The sequence below is a fragment of the Sceloporus occidentalis genome, unplaced genomic scaffold (genome assembly GCF_023333645.1).
Source record: "Sceloporus occidentalis isolate IW3139 unplaced genomic scaffold, rSceOcc1.0.p SCAF_1, whole genome shotgun sequence".
Taxonomy (NCBI): Eukaryota; Metazoa; Chordata; class Lepidosauria; order Squamata; family Phrynosomatidae; genus Sceloporus; species Sceloporus occidentalis.
Genome location: NW_028316981.1, coordinates 104,524,839 through 104,541,500, shown reverse-complemented (window position 1 = coordinate 104,541,500; position 16,662 = coordinate 104,524,839). Strand labels below are relative to the sequence as shown.

Here is a 16,662-nt window from a genome sequence, read left to right as displayed (position 1 = left end):
ACGCCGTCCTGGCGGTGGTCGTACGTAATAGCAGTCGTGGCATTCAGCTCCCCAGCTCCAGGAACGGGCAGGCGATTGGGCCTCGCTTTGCCTGTCGGGAGTCGTAGTTCAAGGACTCGCCGTCCCTGTGTGCCTGGATGGGCACGCGAACTCTCTTTCCCACGGGCCTTTGCGACGCCGCAGGCTTCCATTTTAGCTTTTGTGGCATTGTGGGAGGACTGGCAGCGTGGAGCGGAGGGGAGTCCAGCGGGAAAGGAGGCAGCAGCTGTCGGCGGAGGGAGCCATGGCGGTGAGGGCGAATTTGGGGGGCAGAAGGGGCCGGGGCTTGGATCTGGGGCTCAAGGAGGGAGTATAGCCCGCAAGGAGACCCCCCACATTCCCAGGCCCTCTAGCAGCAGGTGACTGGATGCCATTGACCGCAAAGGAGGAGGAGGCGAAAGGAAAGCACTGACATGGAGATACATTTATTTGAAATGGTCTGTTTGCAGCTCTGTGGCATTGACTGTCTTTATTATGCGGTCAGCTGACTTCTCCTGATGGTCTTGCCTTCATTCAAAGGCCTTCTTGGCTTCCAGAGCTCTGAACAGGACAAAGGTTGATGGTAAAAAAGATTAACCAGCAAGAAAACCTCAACTGAATCTCCATCCAGGTCATTCCTTTGACTTGTCAGTTGTGCTGAAATTAAGGGGGAAACCCCTTTGAAGATTTGCGTTGCGTTTCCTAGTAACACTCAAAATGGAGGACAAGACCTGAAAAAGGAGGACTCGGTCTGGTCACCCAACATAGCAGTAGTCCAACACTCAGCCTCCTACGCTTCACTGGTGGCTCATGTACTTCTTTATTTTACCTGACGGATATGCCAGCTTTCTTTCTGGATGGGAACCAAAGCGGCTTCCAGCACAACAAACTTAAAATGTTTACAAAAAGTTTTAAAACCATTTCAAAACCCCCGCGTTAAAACATTACAAGACTGATCAATAATCATACCAAAGCTAAAACAGATACCGTCCCTGGTGAGATGGCAGGAGAAATTCTTCAAGGGCCTGACCATGTAATCCCTTGGGCATAAAAGAGTCCCCTTGTACCACAAAGGCTAACTCTCACACTATGCTTGGTGTGTGCCTTCAAGTGGTTTCCAACTTACAGTGACTCTCAGGCTCTTCATATGGAAGAAGTCGGAGTGGGGGACCTAAGCTGGATGAACTGGGACATAATTGGTTTTGTTGGGATACGTAAGAGATATTTGAAGTGAGGTTTCATAGATCCATCTTCATACTCTTGAGCACATTCGTGGGTCTAATGCAATGGGACCAGCTAGTTGACATCATGCAAAGAATACTAGGTTTAATTACATGGGGTTTTCTTGGCAAGATTTGTTCAGAGGAGGTTTGCCGTTGCCTTTCTCTAAGGCTGAGAGCGTGTGACTTGACCAAGGTCACCTGGTGGGTTTCCTGGATCACCAGGGGCTCAAACCCTGGTCTCCAGAGTCATAGTCCAACACTCATACCACTTAATCAGATGCACACAATACGTGTAAGTGGACTTGTAATTAAACTATCTTTGCATGTTGTCAACTAGTTGCTCCCATTGGATTAGACACATGAACATGCTCAAGAGAGTACAAATCTCACTTCAGATATCTCTTACTTATCCCTACATACCCAATTACTCCCCAGTTTATCCCACTTGGGTCCCCTACTCCTTCCAGGGGAATGACATTTGCCAGTTGATCCCTTATTTGAGGAGGGAGTCATGGAGAAGAGAGGAGTCTTTCGCGTTAGATACAAGAATAGCTTGCAGCAAAGAATGACCCAACACTGACTAGCAAGTACAAACTGACATGCCGGAGTAAGCTAGCATTTAGCTGCTTCTCCCACTAAAATCCTCTCCTTTGCAGCTGTTAAAAAACCTTGGATCCATGTTCTTTGAGTCTGGTCCTCCTAGGCAGGGGGAATTTGTCATAGGTTGCTCAGCCAAATGATCTATAAACCACAAATGTTCAGGGGTCAGCTTGTTTGTTTTGTGTGTGCCAGACCCTGTTACAGGGTGCTTGTAACTTTCATAGTTAATAAATAATAATAAATGGTTTATTTGTATACCGCCCTTCCATAAGATCAGGGCGGTTCACAACAGTTAAAATTACATAAAAATTCCGATATACAATGTTAAAATACAAAACAGTACAAAAAGAAAAACAACAACAAATGAAAAACAACAACAAATGCCCCCGGGTTAGCAAACCATTGCCTGTGCGGCCTTTATGGCGGGGGGGGGCCTATGAGGACTAATCGGGGAATGCGATGTTAAACAGGTGGGCCTTCAACTCCCGTTTGAATTGGGCCAGGGAGGTAACTGAGCGGAGCTCTATGGGCAGCGTGTTCCAAAGGGCCGGGGCGGCGATGGAGAAAGACCTCCTGGAAGTGGAGGATAACCTTGCCCCGGGAACCCTAAGGAGTTGCTGCCCAGATGTTCTGAGGGTGCGAGGCGGAATGTATGGGGAGAGGCGGTCCTTCAGGTAACCTGGGCCCAAGCCATTTAGGACTTTATAGGTCATTACCAGCACCTTGTATTGCGCCCGGAAGCGAATGGTTATTTTTGGCAATAGCAATAAGGGGGCTTGTGTTCCAATACAGATTATTGTATTTGTTGTGGCTTTAGCTTTTGTGAGTCAGAATTCACTAAAATGATAATAGCCTGTATATCTGAGCAGCTAGAGGACCAATAAAGCTGGGTACAGGGGTGGGATGTCCAGATTTTTTGACCTGCAACTCCTATCTGCATCATCCAACATAGCCAAAATAGTATAATATCGTGCTACTCAGAGGCCCTTGTCCTGGTCCACGAACTAACAGCTACCAATCTGGCACATTTCCAGAATAGCTAGAAACAGTTGTAGCTAATCAGGCACAAATTGTGGTCCGTGGTATATTAGGAATTTTTTTTTTGCAGACCATCACATTAGATAGTTTGAGAAATATTAATGTAAAGAATATGGAATGCCAAAGGTATAGCCGAAAAAAACTGAATTTATATATTGAAATCTGTTTTACATTTGGCCATGAAATTAAAATGACCAGAAACATAGGCTAGGGCAGTTTAAATAGCTATGTGGCTGCAGGAATAATGACGAATACAGCTTATTATACAGTAGTTTGAAAAACTATATTTGTTGAAATTGTATCTCCTGTGCCTTCCTCTAAAACTGTAAACTTGTAATTTTGTCAAAATGTGGTGCACTTATTGATATATTGAAACATAATCCATTGTCATTACATTGTCAGAGACTAGATTGGTAGGTAGCTTGCATTGAATTAATGTCTTGTAATGAGCTAGCGTGGTTTAGTGGTGTGAGCATTCAACTGCAACTCTGGAGATCAGGGTTCAGGTCCCTGCTCGGCTGTGGAGACCCACTGGGTGAGTCACACACTCTCATCCCAAGGTAACCCCTGTGATAGGTTGGTCTTAGGGTCACCATAATCTGTCAATGACTTGAAGGCACACAACAGCAACAAAACATCAATGGAGTTGGTTATAATATGTGATTGGCTGCCTACCATCTTATTAGCCTCTGTTTGCTTGAGTGTCTGGTAGAAAGCCTTTCACTTATTATTAATATAGCTCTTCCCCTGCTGAAAGTAGATATAGTAGATTCATTTCTGAGGCACTATACAGTGCAGTAGCAGTGTTGAGCCCACATCAAACAGCTCCAACAAACTAACACAGTTATCCCTATGACATATCTGTTGGTATGTTAAATGGCTTCTCCAGCATAATAGTAATGCCCATGGCCCTGGGAATGGGGGAGCTTTGTCTTCCCCTTGTCTTGATATATTACCTCTGTTCTGTTTCCACTGCAATATCTTTTTGATATATTTCCAAGCCAAGATCAAGTTTCATGTGAATTGAATTGAACTGAAAACCCTAAAAGTTTTGGGACCTGAGTATCTGAAGGACTGTCATCTCTCCCATGATCATAGGAGAGGATTTATGTATTTATTTAATTTTTTGCAATTTCCTCCACCTGGAGAGATGCAGAGTGTAGGGAGACATGCTGGGCCTTATAGCTGGTTAGTCAGGCTTTGTGAGTCACTACAGGGCAAGATCTATCTGCTTTCTGCTAATGAAGGTAGTGTGTTATTATGAGGCAGCTTTTTTGCAATATCGGCTTTGTTTCTGTCTTAAATTTCTTTCCTTTTTCATTTGCCCCATTGGTTTGGTCATAATCTGTTGTATCTTATTTAGACAGAAAAGATAAAGTAAGCATGGGATGGCCCTTGGGGTCTCTTCCAACTGTAGCATTCTATGATTCTATCTTATAAATAAAACGTTTCTGTAGGTTGGATTACCCTTCGTGAAGACTTTCATGAATTTCCATCTTATTCCAAGGCCCTGACCTTGGTCACTTTCTCCTAGGAAATTTCACATTGCTTCCAAATATAGTAACAATGGACCTCTGGGATGCAGTCTGCAGTCTCTTACCATAGAATTGCCGTTAACTACTTCAGACATGCTCAGTCTGATGTTTGGGTTATGAATGTGACACTTTTCTGTCTCCTTAGCCATAATATGACAGGCTTGGTTTGAAGCATTTACACTTCACTAATCAGGAACAACTGTCAGATTGTTTCTAAGCTTACGTAACACTAAAGACTCCAAGATTGCCCCGTTGACAAAATGTATGATGGATGAAAGTCTCTTTAGGTTAACTGTTTTGTCAGTTTGCATGGTAAAGACTGAGTCTGTGGTGACAAGTGTTTTGTAATGAAATGTTTGTTACTACATTGTAGTGTGCTTGAATCCTCTTTATGTAATGTCATCAAAAGTATCTGTATGTTTAAAGGCTCTTGCTTTCTCAGGTCCTATAGAGCCAGCAATATGTGGTACATTATTTTAAGTTTTCGGTCATATTTTTGCCAGAATAAACCTTTCCAATTAAACCTTTTTGCTTTAAAAACAACAGCAGCTTCTTAATTAAGTTTCAAAACAGAGGCAAATTAAGCAGACCATGAAAACTCTTAAAACCTTGACATGCCATACCTTTGATGGATTCTCTGTTTAGCACCTGCTGTATTGGCACCCCACTTACCTTTGCCACATAGTGAATGGTTGCATTCATTCTTCATACAAATTCAGTTGCAGTGCTAAGGACAATGCTGTTTTTCCTCTTGGAAGGTGGGTCATTCAGTCCCTCAGAAAAACATATCTCTATGTACTAAGCACATAACTCTGAAAAAAGAGGCTGTTATGATATGCCCTCCTCTCATATTGTATACCACCAATCAGACATCTCACTAGTTTTGAGAGGTTTGGTTTTGCCATATTATTTGGTACCAGTGTTTGTTGTTGATTTTTGTTTTGAAATTGTGTTTTAATGTTATTGGTCTATTTTTAGCTAATTTTATTTTGTTGTTCGTGAGCCACTTTTGGTCCCACACCGAGAAAGGGAGCATATAAATGCAATAAAGCATCTTATTTGTTGTGCACAGTGATTAGAAAAAAATGGAACCAAGTCTTCTAGTTTTTCTTTTATGAAGATTGGAAACAGAATAGCCTCAGCTCAGCGCTCTTGATGAGCAATTTTGCTAACTGAAGTTTTTTGGGAGGGTTGAGAGATAACCAAATGGTCATTGAGTTTAAGCCTCCCTAAAGATGCCTGCTGTTTGCATAATGTTGCACACAGAATTTCCAGTGCATGCAGTTCTATTACATCTACTGTCATGTTTATTGTTATATATGGTTACTTATATTAATTTGATTATTACCTTAACGCATCATAATTCATAAAAAGGAACTGTGGATATTTCAAGGTTTCTGATTATGAGTAGCATGAACATACTCTCTGAAATGAAATCGGCACCTTGCTCCATATGGAAGGGAAGCATTTTTAAAAGGGCATTTTAAAAACTCAATATAAAATTACAAATGCTCTCAACATCCACCATTAATTTATCATGGCAGAGTGAACTATATAGCCATATTGTATTTGCATAGTTTTACTTTTTTCCCTCTCTTCAGATAATTGATCCTTCATCTGTCCATCCTGTAATGCGGTCTCAAGATATAAGCATCAAGTTAATAATTAAGTGTAGTAGCAAGCTGTGTTATTTTCAGAATAACACAGCTTGATATCTTGTAGTCTTGATGACCCTAATAAAAAAAGTGAGTTTGAACTCATGAAAAGATGGATAGAAGTCCTAACTGCTTTTTCTTTATTTTCATTAATGTACTAATCTTTAACTTTGTATAAGAGGCATCTTGTTCATGAGTACTGATACATCAAATATCCAGAGTTAGATTGTGTTAAATTTCGTGTAACATGGAAAAATTCTATTACAATATTCAGGTGAGATTTTGTGTTGACATTTATAAGCTAATTAAACCAAACTCTCTAATAAGATAATGTTTTTACTCTCCTAAGGAGCGGAAGGGAACAGCTAAAGTAGATTTCTTGAAGAAGATTGAAAAAGAAATTCAACAGAAATGGGAAGATGAGAGAGCATTTGAGGTTAATGCCTCAGATGCTGCTAGCCAAAAAAGGTAAGAGTACACTTTTTAGAGGTCACAGAACACTGGAGGGGGGGGGGGGGTTGATGAGTGTGCAGAATACCAGAGTTTTTGTTAATGTTAGCTGTGTAATCATTTTAGTATTCAACATTCTGACTTAAAGATTGTTGACGTCAGTAGAAAATCAGCTTAGCTTTGGATTAGGTATGCAACTTCTGAGTTTAGTCTTCTACTTAGTACAGTAGTATACTCATTGATGGTAAATGTAAGATCCTGCAGTTAGGTAGAAAAAATAAAATGCATAGCTATAGGATGGGGAACACCTGGCTTAATGAGACTACGTGTGAAAGGGATCTAGTCCTAGTAGACTACAAGTTAAACATGAGTCAATAGTGTGATGCGGCAACTAAAAAGGCCAGTGCTATTTATGGCTGCATCAATACAAGTATAGTGTCTAGATCAAGTGAAGTAATACTGCCACTCTATTCTGCTTTGGTCAGGCCTCACCTGGAATATTGTGTCCAGTTCTGGGCATCACAATTCAAAAAGGATGTTGTCCAAAGGAGGGCCACCAAAATGGTAAACGGCCTGGAAACCATCCCTTATGAGAAAAGACATAGGGAGCTGAGTATGTTTAGCCTGGAAAAGAGACTGTTAAGAGGTGATGTGATAGCCCTGTTTAAGTATTTGAAGGGGTGTCAAATTGAGGATGGACCAAGCTTGTTTTCTGCTGCTCCAGAGACTAGAACACAGAACAATGGATGCAAGCTCCAGAAAAAGAGATGGTATGGATGGAGAGGAAGAAAAGGAAGGAAACCTCTGTTGTGCAAGTGGCATTTGCATAGCAAGGAGTGAAATCCTGTATTTGTAATCATGTGGGGTGGGAGCAGGATTGGAGTGTCTGTGCACAATGCCACAATGCTTGTTTTCTCTAACTCGGTGGGCAGTAGGTATGGCCTGTGGGCTGCATTTGGGCTCACAGGGTTGTTTTTGTTGCCCTTAGGCCTCCTTGGTCCACAGTCTTTGAAAAATATTTCACCGTCAAATAATCTTTTTTTTTCCTCCCAAAGCGCCCCCAAACATCTACATTTTACCATGTTTTGTTGCCCTACTGGGCCATTCCAGGTGCAAAAGAGAGGCCTTTTTCTTACTGGACATGACCTAGGAGTCAACATCTGGGTCATTTCTTGTTGTAAAAAACAAAAAAAATGCCCTCTTCTTGGCCTTAAAATGGCCTGGGGGAAAAACAGTGTGATGACATTGCCCCCATGTTCCCTAAGAGTCATTTGGGAATGAAACATTTAAAAAAATATTTTGTGCAGTGAAACACAGATGTGAGTTTGGCCCTCAAGATCTTATTGGGGGTCTGTGTGACCCTAAACCCCTAACAGTGGCCCACCCCCTCCTTTGCTTCCTTTAATAGGCTTTTTGAAGGGTGAGAAGATGAGGAACTGTTGAATGGGCTTGCCTTCCTGTGCAAAGATTGATATTATTGATTGTGTGCAGATTAACTGATTAAAATTCATGTTTGATTGACTTCTGAATTGGGTGACAGACCTAATTTATCACATTTGTAGTTATGTGAGTTACAGGCTGAGTCTCTTTTATCCAAAATGCTTGAGACCACAAGTGTTTTAGACTTCAGATTTTGGAATATTTGCTTATAAATACAGTGTGCCTGCATCAAAGGCAGCTGTGGTATATGCTTTCAGCTTATGCTGAAAGCCGCATGACGGAACTGCCAATGGTGCACACGGCCATGGTGTGCGTACTACGTCGCACCACATGCATGAGCCCCATTATTTTCAGTGGAGCTCAAGCATACATGGTATTTGTCTTATGCAGGGAGTCCAGAATGGATCACCCGTGTAAGTCAAGGGAGCACTGTAATGCAGTATTTTGGAAATGGGACCCAAGTCTAAACATTAAAATCATATATAATTCCATATACTCATAGCCAGAAGATAATTTTATCCATTATATTTTAAATAATTTTGTTCACAAAACAAAGTGCGTGTACACTGAACCATCAGAAAGCAAAGGTGTCACATTCTTAGCCACCCATGTGGACAATTTTGGATTTTGGAATTCTGAAGGTATACTCAACCTGTACTGCATTTGTTCAGATCCAAATACCCCAGGAATAGTATTGTTGTAATTCTTTTCAATATTTAATAATCAATATTATTTTTATAGCATTCTTTTCTATTTATGTGCCACGGCTCTGGGCAGTGACATATTTTATTGCTGGCTTTATCTTGTTTAATTTTTGCAAATTAGGTAATGTGTTTTGTTGTTGTTGTTATATTGTAATCTCTGTTCAGCAGTGGGAAATACTTTGTCACCTTTCCATACCCCTACATGAATGGCCAGCTTCACCTAGGACACACGTTTTCTTTATCTAAGTGTGAGGTAAGCATTTTTCTTTTTATTGTTAGCCACCTCAGTAAACCATTCCAAAGAAAATAAAGGTTTCTTATCTGGTCTTTGAGCCTGCTGAGTTCACACTTTCATTCTTCAGAAGTAATAGCCATATGTTATCACTTCTGTATCTTTTCTTTAACTTCCCAGAGTCAAGGAAGACATGCATGAAACTCCACACATGTAAATGTGAAGACAAACCCTTAATGACCTATGAATTTGCTTCTTCTTCTCTCTAAACCTTCCTTGTTGGTTTCCCCATGTTTTGGTTCCACTAAGTATGAGAGACCACTTGTTACCCAGTATCCATTTAAAGATTTGCTCAGGTCTCACTGAGGTGGTAGGCTTGTGCTTGGTTTTTACTACTTTAGTGTTCAGATGTCTGAATACTCCTTAGTACAAAGTGATTTTCCTCATTGAATCCTTAATGTCAAGAAGATCTAGTGTTTTCTCTGACATACAGATTACAGAGTGCAAGGCATTGTTTTGTATGAATAAGTAGCCAGTCATTCTACCCCCTGCTACTATCTAAAGTGGTACAGTCTAACATGGATTTTCAGTATTCATCTTAATTATGTACTCTTTTCAAATAAATGTCCCAATAGAGGATAGCAATTAAAACAATGGATTCAAAAGCAGAGCAACAATTTAATAATAAAATGAATGTTTAAAACATTTAGAGATTTAGAAAGCCATCTGCAATGAACTCGGCACAATTGGATGACACCCCTTCTCTTCCAAAAGCAGACAGAAGTAAAAAGGTCTGAAGGTCTATTGAGAACCAGCGTGGTGTAGTGGTTTGAGTATTGGAATAATGCTGTGGAGACCAGGGTTTGAATCCCCACCTGGCCATGGAAACCCACTGGGTGACCTTGGGCAAGTCACACTCTTAGCCCTAGAAAAAGGCAATGGCAACCCCCTCTGAACAAATCTTGCCAAGAAACCCCCATGATAGTTTTGCCTTAGTGTCATCATAAGTCAGAAGGTACACAGTGGCCATAACAAAGCCTACCTAAAAACTGACAGGGCGACAAACCTATATCTTGGTAGAGGGAATTAAAAAAATATGATAATTAGGATGATGTATAAAACTAACTTCTATATTTTCCATACACCAATACAGGTAGCTTTGATGCTTGTATGCCTTCATTTCTTGTATTACAACTGAAGTTCATATCTGTAGAGCAAGAAAGGGCAACTTGTGGCCCTTCAAATGTTGACAGACTACAACTCCCATCAGTCATAACCAGGACATCCAGTGGTGAAGACTGATTTAAATTGTAGTCAGCAACATCTGGACAGCCACAAGTTGTCCACCCCTGCTCTACAGACTTACAACTTTCAGAGAGCTAGAAATCATTTTTATTTGGGCATCTCAGTTTTGAATAATGGCCAGAGGCTTTATTGTTAAACTAAAGTTTTATCTGTTTTAATGTTACTAGCTAAAGTTTAATAAAAACATTTTATAAATGTAATAGACTGGAGGTAGATTGAATAAAAAAGACCGTATAGTTGTCCCTCCATATTTGCTAGGGTTAGGGGAACAAGACCCCCATGAATATGGAAAAACCGCAAATAACAAAAACACTGTTTTTACCTGAGAGGACACCCCTCTAGGAATCTCTAGGTCCTCCAGTGCAACTCTGTGGTCAATGTCCAACATACACTGACTGTCATACCTCCAGAGCATCTTTGATGCTCTTGAGACATATATTTAGTTAAGATTATATTAGGTTTTGTATGTATTAGTTTAGAAGGGAAAATAGAGATCTACAGCTTTAAGAAAGACCAGGATTGTGGGAAATCCCAGGGTCTCTTACTGTCTCCCTCTAGCTAAGTTTCAGTGTGTAGTAAGATTTCAGCCAAGTCAGACCTGGAGAGAGTATTTTCCTTTGACAAAAAGATAAGTCCACAAAGGAAGAAAGATAGAATCCATCAAGAAGAGAGCAAGGTATTTAGGAAGGACTATTGAAAAAGAAGAAATCAGTTTTGTGTTTTTTGTGTTATAACCAGTAAAGCTTTTGGAAACTTAAGAAATTTGTAGACAAGTCTTTTGTTCTGGCTGTGTTCCCGAGAGCCAGAGGCCTTACTACACCCAAAGTCCATAGCATTGCTCTTGGGACAAAACACTGACCATAGAATGGCACTGGAGTAGCTACAAATGGACTTTCAGTGCAACTTTTAGTTAAAGTTGACCACAGAGTTGCACTGGAGGACCTAGACAGTCCTAGAGAGAACATATTAATGAAATCCGTGAATAATCAAATCCGCAAATATCAAAGCCTCAAATATGGAGGGATGACTGTAAATCCTGGACATGTTTAGCCAGGAATTAATCTCATTGAACTATTTGGGACTTACTTTTGAATAGAAACATAAGATTGGACAGATAGCTATGGAACTAAGGGGCGAAACAGATGGGCAGACACGGTGGCTTGAAGCCACCCCTTCCAAAGACTGATTGGGGCTGCGGCAAACACGCACCACAGCCTCAATGCGCCTTTTCCCCAGCCAAAAAGGAGTGGAAAAGATCCACTCCTTTTTCAGCCTGGAAAGGAGGGCTTTTTCAGTCCTGCAGTCCAAAGCTGGCTTCCAGATGCTGTGGTGGCTTGTGGCATATAAACGTTGCACTGCTGCAGCATCTTGAACACCCACATCTGGGTGGCTGCCTAACCTCTGGGCAGCTTCAAGGTGGTGTGGGAGCGTGTGGCATGTAAATGCTGCATTCCCAAGCTGCCCGGACAGAGGCTTTTAAAGCTGGTCTGTTACGGCTCTGTTTCTCATTTCTTTGTTGTAAATAGAATTTGGAGAAATACTTCATTCCCTTTAGTTATTGTAGTGTTTGAATAATAATGCATTATCAATCACACTGCAGGTTGAGTGTCCCGTATCCAAAATGATTGGGACTAGAAATATTTTGGAATTCAGAATTTTTTGAATTTTGAAATATTTGCATATACATAATGAGATACCTTGGAGATGGACTCCAGGTCTAAACATGAAATTCATTGATGTTTCATATACTGTATTTTCCAGTGTATAAGACAACTGGGCATATAAGACGAACCCCCAACTTTTCAAGTTAAAATATAGACTTTGGTATATACTTGCCGTATAAGACTACTCCTGGAAGGTGGGAGGAGGCCGGTGGCGATTGCACCAGGCCGCGGAGCAGGCCGGGTGCACACACGCTGGGCTGTGTTGCTCTCTTCCGGCCTTTGTGGAGGCCTGGACCTCCTTAGAGGCCTGGGAAGGCAGGAGCAGGCCAGGCATGCACCAGCTTCAGTGAACCTCTGAAGGTCTTGAAGATGGGAGGAGGTTGGGTGCGCGCGCCGAGCTGCGCGGCTCTCTTGCAGCCTCTGTGGAGGCCTGTGCCTCCTTGGAGGCCTGGAAAGGCATGAGCAGGCTGGGCATGTGCTAGCTTCAGAGGGCCTCTGAAGGCCTAGAAGGCAGGAGGAGGCCGGGGGCGACCGTGCCAGGCTGCAGAGCAGGCCGGTTGCATGTGCCGGGCCGCACTGCTTTCTTCCGGCCTTTGTGGAGGCCTGGGCCTCCTTGGAGACTTGGGAAGGCAGGAGCAGGCCGGGCACGCACCAGTTTCATCAGACCTTTGGAAGGTGGGAGGAGGTCGGGTGCGTGAGCTGGGCTGCAGGGCTCTCTTGCAGCCTGAGCAGGCTGGGCTTAACCCGGCATATAAGACGACCCCCAACTTTTGAGAAGATTTAAAAGGGCTAAAAAGTCGTCTTATACGCTGGAAAATATGGTACGCCTTATACACAAAGCCTGAAAGTCATTTTATACAGTATATTTCTAATGATCTTATAAGTGAAACGAGTTTGTGTACACTGAATCATCACAAAGCATAGATGTTACTATCTTAGCCACCCACATGGGCAATTTTGGACTCTGGTGTATTTCTGATTTCAGAAATCTGAATAAGAGATACTCAACCTGTATTTGTTTTTTTATTATTATTTGGGGGAGTTAGAATGTGTAAGAAATCAGCATAAACTTTGAAATTACTGTCAAAATGCTTCTAAAATTTATTTTAAAAATAACTAGAGACATTACACATTACACCAGTACAGCAACTTGATTTTTTCTTGTTAATTTATTCTTGGCATGTGATTTTTTTTTTTTGTTTTATCCTTATTACTTTCTCCATAAACTACTCCTCTCCAACTCTCTTACATGTAGTATATTGCCTGTAAGGTATCACTTCCAATTTCTGATAAACTCATTTGAATGATTTTACTTTTTTTAAAATTTCTTTCACAGTCTGATAGTGCCTATACACCCTCTACATAAGCAAAGAGTGTGTCTTCAAAACACTGCAACCGTTTACTACTAAATGCAAACACTTCTTAAGTGTCCTAATCACTAGTCTTTAACCCTTCTTCCTAGTTCCCAGTCTGTTATATGTCTGTATAATGCTTGCTGTCGTTTTTGTGCTTCCTCTAGTTTGCAGTTGGATACCAGAAACTAAAAGGAAAAACCTGCCTATTTCCTTTTGGACTGCATTGTACTGGGATGCCCATTAAGGTAAAATTAAGACTTTATTTTCTGTATGTAGAAGAATCTATTAATTGGTTTGCCTGCCATAATTTTGCTTTGGGGATCAATTCATGTGTCATGTACAAATTCAGGTAGTATGTAGTGCTCAGATGGATGACCTAACAGTTGCTTATAGCTTGCTTGCTTAAAATGATAGGCTGAGATCAGCAGAGTAACTTTAAAGATCTGGGTATGGCGAGTGGTTTTTTTCTTTTTTTATTATCTGTAAACCCACTTTCTGCTTTTGAGGGTTCCTTCCATTTTCATAGATTAAGTATAGCTTTAAAAATGCTTATAATACTTATTTATTTAATTAATTTTTATGCTGCCTTTCTTCCAGAAGGGAGCCAAGGCAGCTCATACATAAAACCATTAAAACAAAACAAAATGAAACATTACAATAAAAATTAAAACAGTCAAAATAATCTAAAAACAGTATTAAATTACATTAAAATATGCAATCACCCTATGTAAATAAAAAGTCCTATTAAAATAGCACTAATTTAAAACAGTATGAAAGCATTTAAACATAACAGTGGGAATAACAGTGAACATACACTTTGCTGTTTAAAGACCTTTCACAATAACTAGTTAACAGTGAAAAACCTGTCTTTAAAAGAGAATTTGTGTGTCAGAGGAAGGAAATCAGAGATGGGGCAAGCCTAGCTACTTATTGTAGTGTGTGCAACAGAGCAGCCACCAAGAACACCTTCTCAAGTTTCCACCAGGCATGCCTGTGACAGTGGTAGGATTAAGGAAGGCATTCCCTATGGATCTTAAAACTGAGCCTTATGTTGGGAGTCAGTTTTTTTAATATATAGATAGGTTGCACCCAAATTGTGTAGGGCTTTATTTGTCATCACCTGGACTTTGAATTGGGCATGGAAGCAAAATGGTAGCCAGTGAAGCTATTATTTGTTCCCTGTAACCAGTCCTGATGATGATGATGATGATGATGATGATGATGATGATGATGATAATAATAATAATAATTAATAGGATTTATTTATATGTCGCCCAATCACTGGGAATCCGGGCAGCTTACAACAGAGGGGATAATAGACAGTTATAATAGACCCATGATGAATGACATGGGTCCAGACATGGACTCAGTAGGGTCCAAGTGGTGCTGGAGGAAGTGGGTAGGTGGAATTTTTTCCTTATTTCCCAATTTGCTCTCCTTAGGGAGAGCTCTTGTGTTTTAGACAGTTTGCAGTCCTCTGGAACAAATATTGCTGAGTTTTGTATGGGTTCTGGGGTGGGGGAGTTGTAAGAGAAAGGGCCCCCTCTTTCCAGCAGGAAGCCTTAAATGGATCTTGTTTCCTTTTACTTCCCAACATTGGGGGGGGGGGGGGGGGAAGGACGAGAACAAAATCTGACTCCTACCCTTTATCACCTTGGGAAATAAGAAGGAAGTGGTCCCATTTTTATGGATTTCCTAGTACTCTGTGAACCAACCAGCCAAACATCTGAGAAAACCAGCCCAAAACCTGTACACCATTACCAGCTTTGATGTTGCTATAGGAAGGCATTAAAGCAAGTTTGATATTGTCAAGAGTTGATCCTAGATCTTGTGAATATAAATTGTTGCCCATGTTATAATTACTGTTCATTTTTTATAGGCCTGTGCAGATAAATTGAAAAGAGAAATGGAGCTTTATGGTTGTCCACCAGAATTCCCTGATGAAGAAGAAGAGGAGGAGGAGGAGGAGGATTCCAAGAGGGAAGAAATAGTCATCAAAGACAAGGCTAAAGGCAAAAAGGTATCTCTCAAAGCAGGGATCTTTTTCCACTGAGAGCTTCATTCCTTGAAAGGAAGTTTGTTGACTCTATTTTGCCAGTGGGTGGGGTCAGACTGAAAAGTGGGGAGGACCACCCTCTTTTGCTCTCTCGCTGTCTTTCCCCCTCAACCCCTAACCCAGTCGATTGCAGAAAAGGGGAAACATTACTCTTAGAAGAGGCCTGAGCTGGACAGCTATAAGGAGCTTTCTGGGCAATGGGTAGATTACAGTGGAACCTCGCCATACGCGGGGGATCCGTTCTGGATCCCGCCGCGTATGGTGATTTCCGCCTATGCTCGAGCCCCATTGTAAACAATGGGGCTCGTGTGCGGCGGCGCAGGCGCGCACAGGGCACAACGGGTGCGCGCACCCATTCAATTGAATGGGACGCGCCGCCCCGCGCGTGCGCCGCGGCTTGAGCGCATATGCTCAAGGCCGCGTATGGCGAGCGCGCGTATGGCGAGGTTCCACTGTACTTCCATCTCAGACATATAGTGGAACACTTTCATATGTTCTTAAATGGGGAAAAATGCAGTGAAGCTATTCAACATGCATTTCTTATATCACCTTAGTTCCTTGTCTCAAGGTTCCTGTGAACATAACAAGGCTCTTGCCCTTACCTTGCTAGAGGTTAACTTTTTTTCCCTTCCATTTTCAAGAGTAAAGCTGCTGCCAAAACTGGCTCTTCAAAATACCAGTGGGGAATCATGAAATCTTTAGGCCTTTCTGACAAAGAGATAGCAAAGTTCTCGGAAGCTGAGCATTGGCTTGATTACTTCCCACCTTTGGCCATTCGAGATTTAAAGAATATGGGACTCAAGGTACCTGTTACATCTGAAACTTTTCTTGAAAAAGAATGTCAGAGTGATGGTCTTAGGTCTTTTTTCTCTGTATGTTTCTGTAATTTTTATGTTAAGCTGTAGACATTTTAAAAATAAAATGTTCAGTCGCATACATCTGAATGATATGTAAGAGCATTTTCTCATTATTTCTGCATATTAAAATTATTATATACTGCATTTTAAAAACTATTGTTCTTATTTAGAGAAAAACAGCTTTTAAGAATTGAAGTTAAGTTGAGGAATTAGTGTTGCCATCTGTCTGAGTGGTGTTTGGATTCATGCAAGTCATTTGGCTAGATTTTTTGAGAAGATTCATCCCCCATCTCCTTGAACAGCTGATGCTATATCACATTCTACTTTTGAAAAGGGCTTTAAAACATTGGCTTGGCCCTGCAGAAATTTTCAGATTGCAATTAGCCAGTAAAGCTAATGGTTAGGTCTGATGGATATTGTAGTCCAATTAACAATAACAGGAGGGCTACCTGTTCCCCATCCTCCTTTTAAAAGTAGTTTCCCACTTGAAATCTGGAGTTGCTGTTGAAGAAATTAAGATTTAAAGCTCT

The 16,662-nt window shown here is 41.1% G+C and overlaps 1 protein-coding gene across 4 annotated transcripts in view; it reads left to right on the top strand.

Annotated features, from left to right (window-relative positions):
* Positions 1–205: 205 nt before the first annotated feature.
* The window catches only part of LARS1 (leucyl-tRNA synthetase 1), a 67,591-nt gene continuing 51,134 nt past the window's right edge, over positions 206–16,662 (top strand). For 3 of the 4 annotated variants that reach the window (XM_089531264.1, XM_089531271.1, XM_089531251.1), the window contains exons 1-6: positions 206–289; positions 6,419–6,537; positions 8,829–8,916; positions 13,384–13,464; positions 15,099–15,239; positions 15,917–16,078. In XM_089531264.1, coding sequence (XP_089387390.1) covers positions 284–289; positions 6,419–6,537; positions 8,829–8,916; positions 13,384–13,464; positions 15,099–15,239; positions 15,917–16,078 — 597 coding nt within the window. In that variant the 5' untranslated portion in view covers positions 206–283. The remainder of the gene's footprint in view (positions 290–6,418; positions 6,538–8,828; positions 8,917–13,383; positions 13,465–15,098; positions 15,240–15,916; positions 16,079–16,662) is intronic. The other variant, XM_089531257.1, reaches the window with a different exon arrangement.